General features: G+C 42.1%; 1 protein-coding gene across 1 annotated transcript in view; it reads right to left on the bottom strand.

Moving 5' to 3' along the window:
• Positions 1-12,601, bottom strand: part of LOC115786450 (glutamate receptor 3) — an 87,647-nt gene extending 75,046 nt beyond the window's left edge. Inside the window, exons 1-2 of the mRNA XM_030738599.1 lie at positions 12,386-12,601; positions 11,789-11,947 (exon numbers count right to left, since the gene is read on the bottom strand). Of these exons, the coding sequence (XP_030594459.1) occupies positions 11,789-11,947; positions 12,386-12,464 (238 nt within the window). The 5' untranslated portion in view covers positions 12,465-12,601. The remainder of the gene's footprint in view (positions 1-11,788; positions 11,948-12,385) is intronic.
• Positions 12,602-13,617: the final 1,016 nt, after the last annotated feature.

Here is a 13,617-nt window from a genome sequence, read left to right as displayed (position 1 = left end):
AACCTTGAAGACATCACTTAAAGACTTCCCTCGCCTTCTCACTCTCAGTGCAGGCCTAGTTAAGTATGTAGAGTCCAGCACCACTTTTCATCTTATTAGTGCCCTTCCTGAGATGGTGCTCTGTCCCTGAATGATAATGCTAGGGGAGGTGGGAGAGAGACTGAAATGGAAAACAGAGAGCTGTGTAAGGGAATAAGTTGTAATCCCTTTATATTCCAGGTCCCGAACATGCACACTTTTTTTTAAAAAACAATTTTCCCACAAATACAAATACAGATTTTTGGTAAGTGGTTCACTTGAGATCCACTTCATTTAGGAAGCAAGAAGGTTCTTTTTTTTTTTTTTGCATCTGATGAAATGTCGTGCTATGTTTTATTCTCAGTGGACTCTTCATTGTCTGGATCTGCTGGGCACAAATACCAATTAAAAGATTTAATAGCAGTCTGATATATTGCCTGATATAGTCACCATGCTACAATGTAATCAAGTCATAATAAGCCATGGGCTTTGAAATATCTCCTTTTAGCCTGACAAAGACACACTGTAATAGATTCATTTTATGACGCTAAGAGATTAGGGAAAGCAAAATACTGGCCATTATATTTTCTGAAACTTAAACTCTAAGATAAATTGATGAACCGCCTGGGAAAAAAAATGTTTTGTGGATTGGTACATCCAAATTACAAAAGGATATATGATGCTGTACACAAACCCAGTAACGAGCCCGCTTCCCAAAAACGTCTGAATGTTGTGTAAATTCTAAATAAACAAACATTTAATGGTTTGTTAATCTCTTAAACCCTTTATTTAATTGAAAATACCACAAAGTTAGAAATTTTATTGCTTCTTTTATGCGTGTTGTTTTTAAACTGGATGACAACAGCTGTCCAGACCCGTCACCCAGCGAAAACATCATGAAACAAACGAGGCCCTGACCAGTTGAGCAGTTGAAATCATATATCAAGCAAGGATGGAAAAACATTTTCTTTTCAGAACTAAAACATCTGGCCCATTGTGTTGTGATGTAACACAATGGTAAACACGTGCTTGCATTAAGGTTTTAATTGTTTCGGTCCTAAAACTGGCAGGCCAGAAAAACATCTGCTGTGACAGGACACATGATGGCACATGCCATGGTTTGTTCTGAATCTGCTCCTGCAGACATCTTAGGATGTTTCAGTGAATGAATTCACTGCATAAATGTCAAAAAAAAAAAAAAAAAAAAAAGTGCCACTCCTGATTTCCACTTTATGTCTGGACACTGCATTGCCAAACAGCACTCTGGATCATGACTAAAGGCCTAGCTCTGTCTGCCAGTGATGATCCTCAACATGAAGCTTGGGTCAGTTTCACACAGAAATGATGCTTGCTCTCAGTGCAAGTTTGGGATACTAGCCAAATTCGAGTTAGGTATGGTTATTGCTTTTTGTAGGTATTGTCACTGACTGCACCTACAAAAAGCTGGTTTCAATTGATGAGATGCTGATTAACTTTTTTAAAATAGAAGCTCTGCATACACAGGTACAGCTTAGATAGCAGATTTGCCGCTCATCTTTGTTTTCTCTTTCAGGATTTTTGTTGGCCCAGTGGACCTACGTTTGGTAAAGCAGCTGTGCTCCAAGATATTAGCATTCACAAACTGCTGTTAGCGTAACCAGTATCGGTGATCGCTTGAAACTGCAACTAAAAACTCTTTCCGTCTTACCATTTTTAATAAATTTAGATTTTGAGTCCTCATTGCAGGCTTTGGATACTGGTTAACATAACTTCTACAACAGGAAAACCCTCATGCAAAAAGAGTCTTCATTAATCCTAAATATTTCATTTAGTAACTTGGTGTCCTAGGCCTAAAAAGCTTTACTCAGAGACAAACCGCACAAATTGGGAGTGAAATGTTCACTGAATTTTCACAAACTTTGGCCACATGAGAGCAATTTCCAAACTTAAGCTTCTTTGCGTATGAAAGACCCAGAGTCTATCCCCTTACAGCTTAGTGATGGTGCATGTACAGTAGCAACACTAGCAGCACTACAATGGGCAGAAGGAAAACAGAATGAACAAAGTCTTGAAAAGAAAGCAAAAGAACATAAAGCAAGTCTGATGAGGACTGTGTGCCCTTGACATATTCATATTCAAGAAATACATGTTATTCAGTCTTACTATCCATTTACACTAGAAAACGAAAGGTGCTGTTCTGCATCAACCCTTCAAACACACTGTACATTCCTTTATACAAAGTTAAGTCCTACTTTTGGCTCCTGTTCAAATCACAGTCACTGCAGTTCAGCTAGAAAAGGTGTTCAGCTCATCTGGAGAGATGTATAAAATCTAACATATCAGCTGGCAACATATTCTAGACACTAAACTCCAGTATACAAGTGGGGGCGACCGTGTTAGCTATTGACAGTCCAGTTCACATCACTTGCACATGCACAACCCGGCATCTGCTAACACCGTGGCTGGTCACTTCATCTTTCCATCTACTGTGCCTCCCTCGTCCACTGTTCCCTTCTTTTATAAGCATGGCTAAGCCACTGAACCCGTTCATGTCCTTTTTCATCATATTCTAGCACTGTCAGGGCTGCAAAGGGCACCGGCTTCTGTGAGAAGCTTTCCATTGAGGCCTCTGGAATGGATTCACTCCAAACGGCCTTTTCATTCTGCAGCTGCGTTGGATTAGCTCTGTCATGGGTCCAGATGAAGTTTGCCTTCCTGATCTGCACGCCACACTGCGCCACATAAAGCCACACTACCGACATAAAAAAGGAGGGGGGTAAAAAATAAAAATTAAGGAATGGCACTGACTGCTACCAAATAGTTGATGGTAGAATGATAGAAAACTTCTGCATGCATGGACACACTTACATGGACAGCGGCCTGGGAGCTACCGCCCACAGTTTTTACGTAGCCATGTGTGAAATAGCAAGAGCCACACAACAGCACTCTCCGAATTAACCGTTGGAGAGAGAAAGAGAGGAGGGTCATGGTTGAAAGAGCACATCATGTTCACTTAATTCTCACTCATGGGGATAGTGAGCACTAAGGACAGGAGAATACCAGTACGAAATATGTAAAGCACAACCACACCACCGTGCCACATGTAACCATTTTTCTCTTGCACATCTTCCTAATATCAGTTGGAGAAAATGATGGACAGCAATGGACAGCTACCTTCATCAGCACCAGCAGCACTTTATAGTTACCTATGACAGATTCAAAGAATATTACTCATGCCTAATTGATATTCATGCTTCTCCTTACAGCATTTGTGTAGGTTTGAACAATCTGAAATATATTGGTGCTCTTTATAATGTTGGCAGTGCAACTAAAGCCATCACAGTGATGCAGATTTTGCTCCTCATCGCTTGCCAGAAGATATTCCTGTTTCATCGTCATTAGCAGTTCCATCACACCAACTGACCCCCTCTCTGACACTGCTGGGCATTTTGTTCTTCAACTGTTGCGGTAATTGGCTATAAATCTGCAAAGGTGTTGGTCTGCATTATGCCTTACACAATGTAAGATGTGTTTAATATTAACCACATTCACGGCACAGCGTGTCTCGCTGGCATTTCTGTAACACTGCAAGGAATATGCTAATAATTTTATTTCCTCCTCCTCCTCTCCTTCAGCCTGTATGCTAGAGTGCCCATCCACTAGTTTCACAAGGTTATGATGCTTCAGTGGCCCGGCGACTGTGAACTGTCACAAGCAATCAGTTATGATGGAGCCCTTGTTTCTGCACAGACATGCCGCTTTGGCAGGGCTCTGCTAGCGACTGCCTCTTTTGAAACAGGCCAGAAACGTGCAGATCAATCTGCTCAGTCGGCAGACGGAGAGCTGGAAGCCCCGTCGCACTGTGATCCAATATTTACTCGTTGGGAGAGTACATCGTGACACTCCCTGTTGGGGTTTTGTATTCATCGCAACACAACAGTGACGTCCTCTTCATTTTTGACTGTCTTTAGCACGCAAAAAAAAAAAAAAAAATTGGAATCCAACACAGATATAGAGAGGAACGCCAAAACACTAAATGGCCCATCATTTAATCCAAGTGGTTGGGTATGTTTAGACAGTGCCAGGGGTACCAATTAATGCTTTATTCTAGGTTTTGAAAAATAAAAGTATTTTATTCAAAAGCTGTCTGACCTTGGTAGGACAATGCAGTCAGCAGCTCCCATCGAGGAAGATTACAGAGTTCTCTCTTTTTCTTTAAGACACAGTGAAGCCAAACCAATGCAAAAACCTTCGATGAAGCATGATGCGGATGTGCTCTTCCAGCTCAAGTAGGGGATGGATACTGATCAGTGATTACGGGTATTGTCAGGGAGTCTAGTGAATAGCCAATAGCTAGCTGAATGTGACTGCAGTAGCTGCGGGGAACATCGCTGTAATGGGCTTTGTGGAAGAGATTAAATATATATTAAGACATGGAGATAGAAATGAGGAGGCTAGAGAGGGGGGAGTAAAAAAAAATTTAAAAAGTGAGAAATGCTGACAACAATGTTAGAGATCTTTACAATGCCCCTCCTTTCTTTTTCTTAATCTACTCCCTCCTTGCCTTTTTCACGTCTGGTACATGTGGGTAAATGACATTTTGAAATGAAAAATTATCTCTGCTACAAACAACATAGCCCACTCGCCTCGAGAAGTTTTGCTCACTGAGCTAACAAAATGGAAAACAGCCATCACATGGAGCTCGACTGCTGGCATACATATCCCTGATGCACCTGAGATGAATTGTTTGTAAAAAAAAAAAAAAAAGGAGCTTCCTCCCTGTTGGTTTTACTTAAAATGCACAGCATTTAGACACCATTTCTTATCGGAATCAGTGTTTCCTTCCCAGCAGTGAATTTGTTTAATGGGCCACTAAGATTTTGCGGGGCTCCTCCTGTGTGGTCCCACACAGCGTTTCTTGTTGCCTTTTATATGATCAGCAAGCTCCTCTTGTTCATCACAGGGCAGTGTTGATATCATCTTCAATAATGGAACGCAGACGTAGCCTGTCATTGTTGACTTACAGTTCAGAAACCACACATCATTTGAGTTTGTGGTGAACTGATGTGTGGAGCATAGATGGGCTGCCATGTTGCCTCATCTCTTCTAGCAAAAAAAGGGGACTTGATCTACGGCTTGCACGACTACTACAAAGCTCACATGTGGGTCAGTGTTTTCCACAAATTAAAAATATACTTGGTAAGTTAGTATAGAGGGTTTAAGCTCTGGCAAGTATACTTTTTTGTTGATGCAAATATCCCCCACCCTTGTAGTTTTGTTTTTTTTTTAATGCGTCCCTGAAGCCATTTTTGAAATCCCAAAATTACTGCATTATTCAAAAATATTAAAGCATCAGTTATCATATTAAAACAATGAGAATTATAATCATTCTGTTTAGAAAATGCTATCTGCTGATAACATCTTCAGCGTGCCGTGACATTTCATCCATAACCACTTTCCCTTAATCCCTCTTATCACTTGCAATTTATGATGTTTGCCCAAGAAAACTGAGCAGATACATAAAGGAAATCAATAGAAAATTCAAAGACCCCAACATTCCCCAGATGGTCTGAATACTCCAAAAAAGATTGATGACTATCAGAGCTAGATAAATCTTTAAAAGGAGCAGCGCAAGTGTATGATGTGATCATGGGAATTTGTTGATTTCCAAAATCAAAAATCTTTCCTTACACTATATACTTTTCATGCTTCACAGCTGCTGAAAATGGCCAAATGCCCAGTGTTTGTGAAAAGATAAATGGAGATTTGAAGCCACCATGGTGGCAAGGGAGGAAATCTGTTGTTTTAACAAACAACATCTGCCAGCTACATTGATTCCAAGACAATAACACCCGACAGCAGCACTTCTCCTCAGGTTGGGTTTAAGAAGATCTTTTGATATTCTGATTAAAATTCATTGTGTTGAAACTGCCTTGGAGTGTGTACTGTGTTTTGTATTTTGAATCTCATTACTGGTTCAGCTATGTGCCTGACTTAATAAAATACAGTGAAGGGCATCTAACGACCAGTAAATTAGGTCAAATAACGTTCCCTTTGGATGTTTGGCCTTTGGAATGTTTCCAGCCCTTTTTGTGTTGGCTGTATGAGAAAGCCTCGTGCGACTGTAACAAACAGCAGCAGTGGCTGTGTAATAGTGCTAAGTATTTCAAGAAATTGCAAGAAATTCAGGATAACTCCTCAGAAACTGTATCAGCAATAAAATTAAGCATTGCTGCTGTGTGCTGCTAAACCAGTGGTTGTTACTGTAGCACTTGTGTTAACAATTCACATTAATTTAATTGAAAATTTGAAGAGTAACTCCTAAAGTACAATAATGATAATAACACATAAAAACTGTTACACAATTTGACTTAATTGGACACAGTCGCCATCCCTTTTGTGCCTTATCGTTTTCTATAATGGTTGTAAATCTTTTAAGCCCCATGGTTGCAATTTCCAAGTGGTACCAAGACCACAAATGAAATGCTGTTAAGTGAAAAATGCCACCTTATTAATCATATTTATGTTTAGTTACCTAATATATTTGAAGATAATGTTAATCGAGTTGACAAGAGCTTGTTATATTAATGGTGATGTCAGCAGTGTTTTACATTTCATCTGCTCACTTTGATCACTGTTCACAATCAAAATGAGGCTGCAAACCTCTGAAGCAAAATGTGCAAGTCTACCGATGCACTGCCTGACTTGTGATATAATACACACAGAACAGCACAGTACTGAACTGAAGAGACTGCAACCATAAATTTTCCAGTTATTTAAGTCAGTATCCACACCGTAGCTGACATAAATATCAGACCAGGGCATCCCCTAACTTGATAACTTGTCTATCTATGAATTCTGCTTTTATTTACATTTTAACAGTGTTATTTGGAAACAGTGCTGTCGGTCACACCCTCTGCCGACATCCTATTCCCCCACCCTGCAGCTCTCCAAGCATGTAACCTCATCCCCCGGCCATTTCTGCAGCACTCATTTGACTTAGGCCCATATCAAGCCACCCAAACAGGCCTCTGAGACAGCCCGGCCTGCTGGCCTCAAATTCACATCCCTGTAGGGTGGCTTATGTTAGCCTCAGAGGATTATGCACAGTCACTGTGCTTATAAAATGCATGTTTTAGCTGAATTTTTGCCCATTATTTTTATTATCTCTGCAAAAATCCTAGTCTGCATATATAACCAAATGTATATTTTCTAAAATTCTGCTATTTTGCACAGGAATCATGGGGTAAGCGCACAATATTTTTACCATGACCTTTATTTTTGATGAATGATGAAGTATGTCATGAGAGATTTGGTATAAAACACTGAGATATACCCAGAAACAAGTATGAAGATGGAGACAGGATGTGTTGTAACTATGCGTGACTGCATACACCTATAGTGTACATGGCTGTGTGCATGCCTCACTGCATATATGCATACACAAGTGTGTATATGCACGTGGCCCCTACATTCACAAACAAACCCCCATCTGTGCCTTCCAACACAGCTGGACTATGATGGCATGTCCTGGTACAACCCCCCCCCCCGCCCATAGCCTGGAGAACTCTCTCTCTCTCTCTGCCTCAGTCATACACTCAGACACACACACACACACACACACACACACACACACACACCACACACACACACACACACACACACACGCACGCACACAGACACACACACACACACTCTTAGCAGCCTTAAAAAATCCTTACTTATATTCTTTTCCCCTTGCTTTTTTTCACTGCAGTCTTTGTCTCTATCCCTCCTCCTCTGCCACTCAGCCCCCCCCCCCCCGCCTTCTCAGCTTCCCCTGCCATGTTCCCCTCGTCACACCTTTCAAACTGAGTTACAGCCTGCAAGAACAAGGAACGTGGCACCTCTACAATCACCTGAGGAGCTTCTCTCCGGCCATACCCTGTCTCTGTCAGGCCGAGCGCTGCAAAAACACGTCTCTCTGTCGCTTTGTTTACCATCCACTCCCACTCCCACTCCCACCACCGCAACAGCAGCCCCAAAAGCTAAAATATATGCAAAGATTAGTACGGGCCTTTTCAGTCTGTGCTCCGCAACATATGTCATTTGCACATGTGCTCAGTCATCGCGTATAGGCCCCTGGTGCAAAGAGGACTGTCGGTGTTTCTCGGCAACATGTGCAGATGTAGTAATCTCTCTGTGGGCGTAAAGGTTCAGTAAAGATGATTTTTTTTTTTTCGAAGGAAAGTGTCTAGACAAATATTAGGCATTGCTTTCTTGAGTGCTCATGATAGTCCTCATCAGTGATGCTGATATCCCACCTCAGTGTAAATACAAGCATCTGTTGGAGTTTTCCTCCTGGCCATTAAATTATATGTGTCTTAATAGGCTTCACACACACATTCTCCACATACTATCACTAGAGATCAGCCTGCATTATAGCCAATATAACACTGAGTCAGAGTGCAATACATAGATTAACAACTGTGCAAAGTGCAGAGCTGTGTTGAAGACATTTCCTTGATACTTGTATTTGCTTTTCCTGAAATCTTAAACTATCCCTTTCCTCTCATTTTCTTTCCATCTACAGTGACTCCTTGCACCTTCCAGGTATTCTCTCTTCTCTCTTGCCCCTCTCCCTATTCTGGCCACTGAAAATAACAAATACAGTCAAAATGTCTTGTTTTATCCTGTGTGCTTTTTCATACTCTTGGAGTGAAACGCCTTTGTCCATGGCCAACAATGGCGGGAGGAGGTGGGTGAATGGTGGAGCCAGAAAAGCATCTGCTACAGCCAGGGTTTAAGGAGCTGCAGGATTCAATAAAAGAAGGGTAGGACCATGTAAAAAGGCTGGCAGAGGGGACACACACCATTAGCTTAATGACAGAATGAGGAATGAGGAATAGTGAGATGAATTCAAAAGCCAAGCAGTGGCAAAATTTGCACTTTAACAGAACTCAAGGCGAGGTAATCTAATAAGTAGCGTGGCACGAAGAGGCAGAGCGGGCCTGCTGTTTCTTTGCCCCCCCCCCCCCCCCCCCCCCCCCCCCCCCCCCCCCCCCCCCCCCCCCCCCCCCCCCCCCCCGCGCCTCAGGTAAAGGAAGAAGAGAAGGGTAAACAGCAGAGAAAAGATAGTGGTGCCATTCAGTTGGCTAGCCGTGACCATCAGGAGCATTAATGCTGTCTGCTCTGCTTTCTTCAAACTGGTACCCTTTGCTTTGAACCACTCCTGCCTTCTTTGTGGGTATTCCTGGCTCCTAGCTTCCATGGCTATTATAGACCCCGCACTGGTAATTACACATTTCACAATTTCTGATGTCACTTCAAAGCAACAACAATGTTGCCACAAAAGCACATACCGAGTCGCTGAAGTACAAAGTGAAGCCTTAAGGATTACTGAAGCTGCACATTGTTTTTCTGATGGCCACTAATTCAATTAATAGCACGTGGTTTCAAACCAGCTTGAAAGAAATTGTTCTGACACGAGACCATGGCTTTGTGGATTTCTGTGTTTTGTTTCTGAAAAGCTCAGTAGCTAAACTAAAGTTTAATTTGAATTTGCACACGCCTTCCAGTTGCTCTCCCTGTATTATAATATATGCTAAAGGATGCACAGCAAATGAGGGGGAGTGATCTTTATGAGTCAGAGTGGAGAGCTTTGGCACTAGCGGTCCCAGACCAAAGAGGGAACGCACAATAAAGCAATATCAAATCTTAAACTACAGACTTTAAAAAAAAGAAGCCAGATCTCATCTTAATCACAGCAATGGAGCTTGTTTCAAAATACTCCCTAAACTCTGTGCCACTTTTGTAAAACCTTGCCTACTCATAAAGTAGATATGCTACTGCTGACAAAGGCCTGAGTCATTCACATGGGGCTATTGATGACAAAGGGAATTTGAATGTCCACTAAATAATTGTGACAACTTGCAGAACAAACAGCAGTGCTGACAAAAGTAAAACCCGGAGCACAAGAGGTCTTCAATCACTAGAGGCAAAATCCCAAAGGCCTGGAAGTCAGCAGATAAGTGATATTTAATAACCGTCATCTCTATTTTGTTCAGTACATTGGTAGAGACAATTGGAGGTGCTTGTGGACTGTTGTGAGCTCAGCATGAGCTGTCTGCGGTTTGCGAGCTCAGCTTGACAGGAGACTCGGGGCGTTCTCTTGACAAAAGCATCAGATTATGCATCGATTTTGCAATTAAGAAGACTTTTTTTTGTGTGTTAAACGTGCAACTTCTTTTTGGTATAATGTAGCAGGTAAGCACTCTGCCAGAGAACAAGTTATTAACATGCATTTCAAAGCACCAAACATTGTGACATTTAAGGATTGTTGTAGCTTTTCCATTCGTTTCTTTGCATCGTTAAAGGTTTAGAGTTTTCTCATCTGAAGTTTAAGGCAGTATTGAGACAGTGCTCTTGATGGAGATGCTAAGAAGTGGCAGCAAGAAACGGGGTCACGGCTCCCACAGGATCCCCTTCCTTTTGCTAAAACTCTGTCTGCCCCTGAATTTAATTAGATTCTGATATCAAGCTTTTTTTCTCCTATGCTTCCCTTCCTCTTCAATATGCGTGAAATTGCATGGCACTATCTATTATTTATTCACTCACATTTGCTTATTGTTTCTTATGGATGCCTTTGTTAAGGTACTTGCAGCTCTGCTGCCTGTGATAGGATGCTCTGCCTCATCTCCCTCACTGCTCAGACCCACCTCCTCTGCAGGTCTGAGCCCAACTCATTTGCTGGCGTTGGTTGGGGAGCTATGGATTTTTTTTCCCCTTTCACCCAATGACAGCACGGTGAGGTGCTATGAGGGCTGAGTGCTAATGAGCTGACTCTGCAATGCTGGGGAGATGCACTGTAACACAGGGGAGTCAGAGGATGGAGCAGGCGGAGACGCTCTGGCACACAGAGAGTCAGACGGGCCATTATGACCGTGCCACACAGGGGTTAGAGGGACACAACCTCGCCATCCAGACAGAGCTGTGTGCCCACAAAGTCAACCATTCAACCAAACTGAACTCCTCTGAAATGACCATAACAAAATGGCTCTCCGGAGCCTGTTTCTTCCAATTTTGTCATGTTTGTTCTGTGTTTCTGCTGATTTCAAGAAACTGCAGCCAAATGGATTCTAGAAAAAGGAGGATATTTACTACATCAGCCACAAAGCAAAGTTGTACCAGTTGCACAAGGGAATGATGATATCCAAATATTAAGACAAAATCGATGAAATTAAAGGCATTTACACAGCTTAACACAGACTGAAAAATCTATAAACTCCATGAAATTGGACTAGAGCAATGAGAACTCCTCCAGGGCTGAGCCCTGGACATGAGGTTTGTGCAACTGGCAGCATGTTTATTGCATGTTGCCAAGGGAACTTATTTTACAATGTGCGATTCATGTGTCTGTAAAATACCACCTCTGTAAAACTCGGACAGGCGCGGGTGTCATAAATGCGGTAATACTCTGTGCTCCCCAACTGCGGTTTCTGTCAGTAAAAATATTTGTGTCACATTTAAAAGTGTTTAACGGGATTTAACCATTTTTGAGAAAATCTTACAAAATCCAGGATAAATCGCAAGGCAAAATATTTTTACATTAGAGCAAAGGTGTATGTAAGTAAATGTCCTGTTATTTCCGCTGTGACTTTAAGAATCGTGGTGAAGTGAGAAGAACTTGTCTGTTTCCCCCCGCGGATGCGGCAACATCTATAAGCTCCGAGTGAGTTCGACATGAATAATTGTGGTCACTCTTCGTGCACAGAAACAGCGGCAGACATAAGTGACAAAGGAGCAGACTTACACGCATGGGTAACGGAGAAGCTGTTGGACGACTCGAGGTTGTCGACATTGTAGTTGAGGTGGAAAGGCTTTTCAGTGGTGTTTTGGTTGGTGTTGTAGAGTTGGACAGCGAACCTGAACGCGCTGTGCTCCTGCACCGTGGAACGCATGAACAGTCCCCCTGGAAGAGATGAAAACCAAGATCAGACAACGCTCTCACACTCGACTGCCAGCTCTGACCGGCATTTTATGGAGTGAGGAAGAACTCCGTATAGTGATTTAAAAGACACCGCTGTTATTTGAAAGAATAACAACCATGGGGTTTTTTAACCGGCGCGCTTGTTTATAACTCTTCGGACAAAGCAGATGACCTGCCAGTCTCATCGTACATCTTATTAAAAACGCCACTATCTTCAGGCAGCGGTGACAGTGACACAGTCAGCGGCAGCTTTAATGTAATTTTCCAAATTCAGTGGCTTTCAGCTTGCAACATATGGGAAATCAAGTTAGTCTCTTATCATTGCGCAGAGCTCCGCGCGCTGTATCCGCTATAAAACGGAATCTTGCAGTTCATATGTCGGAGAAAAAAAATAAAAATCACAAATCGCAAAACACTTACCGATATTAATTTGATTAGGGAATCCTGCAAATGAGCGGTCCAAGAGCCACAGTAGAAAGAAAACCACGCGCTGTGCCATTTTCTCCGACCTATCTGTTCAACTCCTTAAAAGGGTCTGCCTAAGCAAATTCATATGTTCTGGATTGAAAGCCGGGTGCAAAGAAAATCCAGCGGATAGATGATGGTCGCTCACAGTGCACCAATTCATTCATTGAGGTGCTGTCCAGCTGCAGAGCATTTTTTGCAACTAAAGAAAGAGAAGAGAACCGAGGGAGCAAGAGAGAGCGAGGAGAGAGAGAGAGAGAGGGGAAGGAGGAGGGGTGGGGTGGGGTGGTTGGGGAAGAAGGAGCTGATCTGGACTCCGATTGGATCCGCCGCGGCGGGCCAGTGTTGGTCAAACTTGATCTGATGTTAAATTAAAAAGCCTCAGCCCGCTAGATTAGCCAGCGACAGCAAGATATAAGAGCAGTACTTGCAATATTAGCCTACTGTGGGCTGAATCAATTAAAAATAATAATAATAATAAAAAGAAACCACTGCAATCTCAGGTGGCCAATGATTCCGTATAGCCTGACCCGTGTCAGTTGCTGCATTTCAAAGCTCGGCGGTTTGGCTGCGTTTGAACCATATGACCCAACCTGCGATTACTATTATTTTTTTTTCTCCACATTTGTGGCATATCAAAAAAGTTTGTGTCCAAGAATTTCACTATCACTGTTCGGATCCAATGTTGAGAAAATTACATTTTCAAGGCTACAACGTTGGCAAAACATCATGTGATTACAATAATAAGAGTTTTAATTCAGACCAATCCTCATAATGCCAGGACAGCGTACTGGGTACACGGAGCCAATAGAACTGTCCATGGTCCTGAAAGTGATCTGAAAGAAAGAAAGATTGAAAGAAAGAAAACACCACTCCCGTGTCTCTATTTACTTCACCTGAAACTATAAACATGAAAAATACATATTCAGCGTTCTTTGACGATTTGGGGATAATAAAATATCAGATGCTTATCAACAAACTCATGTTATTTACTTTAAGTTAAACTCCTCTATTGAAACATCTATCACCCCTGTGATTCTGCTCAAGAGAGAACAATTAAGGGATTACTGGCCCATTTATCACCCTCACCAAAGCGCCTTGAAAATTGAGTTTTTAATTGCATTCCAAATGACTAGGGCTTCCGCTATTGATATTGCAATCCACTGAGTTCCTTTTAACATAGGACA

The sequence above is a fragment of the Archocentrus centrarchus genome, chromosome 10 (genome assembly GCF_007364275.1).
Source record: "Archocentrus centrarchus isolate MPI-CPG fArcCen1 chromosome 10, fArcCen1, whole genome shotgun sequence".
In the NCBI taxonomy this organism is placed as follows: Eukaryota; Metazoa; Chordata; class Actinopteri; order Cichliformes; family Cichlidae; genus Archocentrus; species Archocentrus centrarchus.
This window is presented reverse-complemented; position numbering and strand designations above follow the sequence as displayed.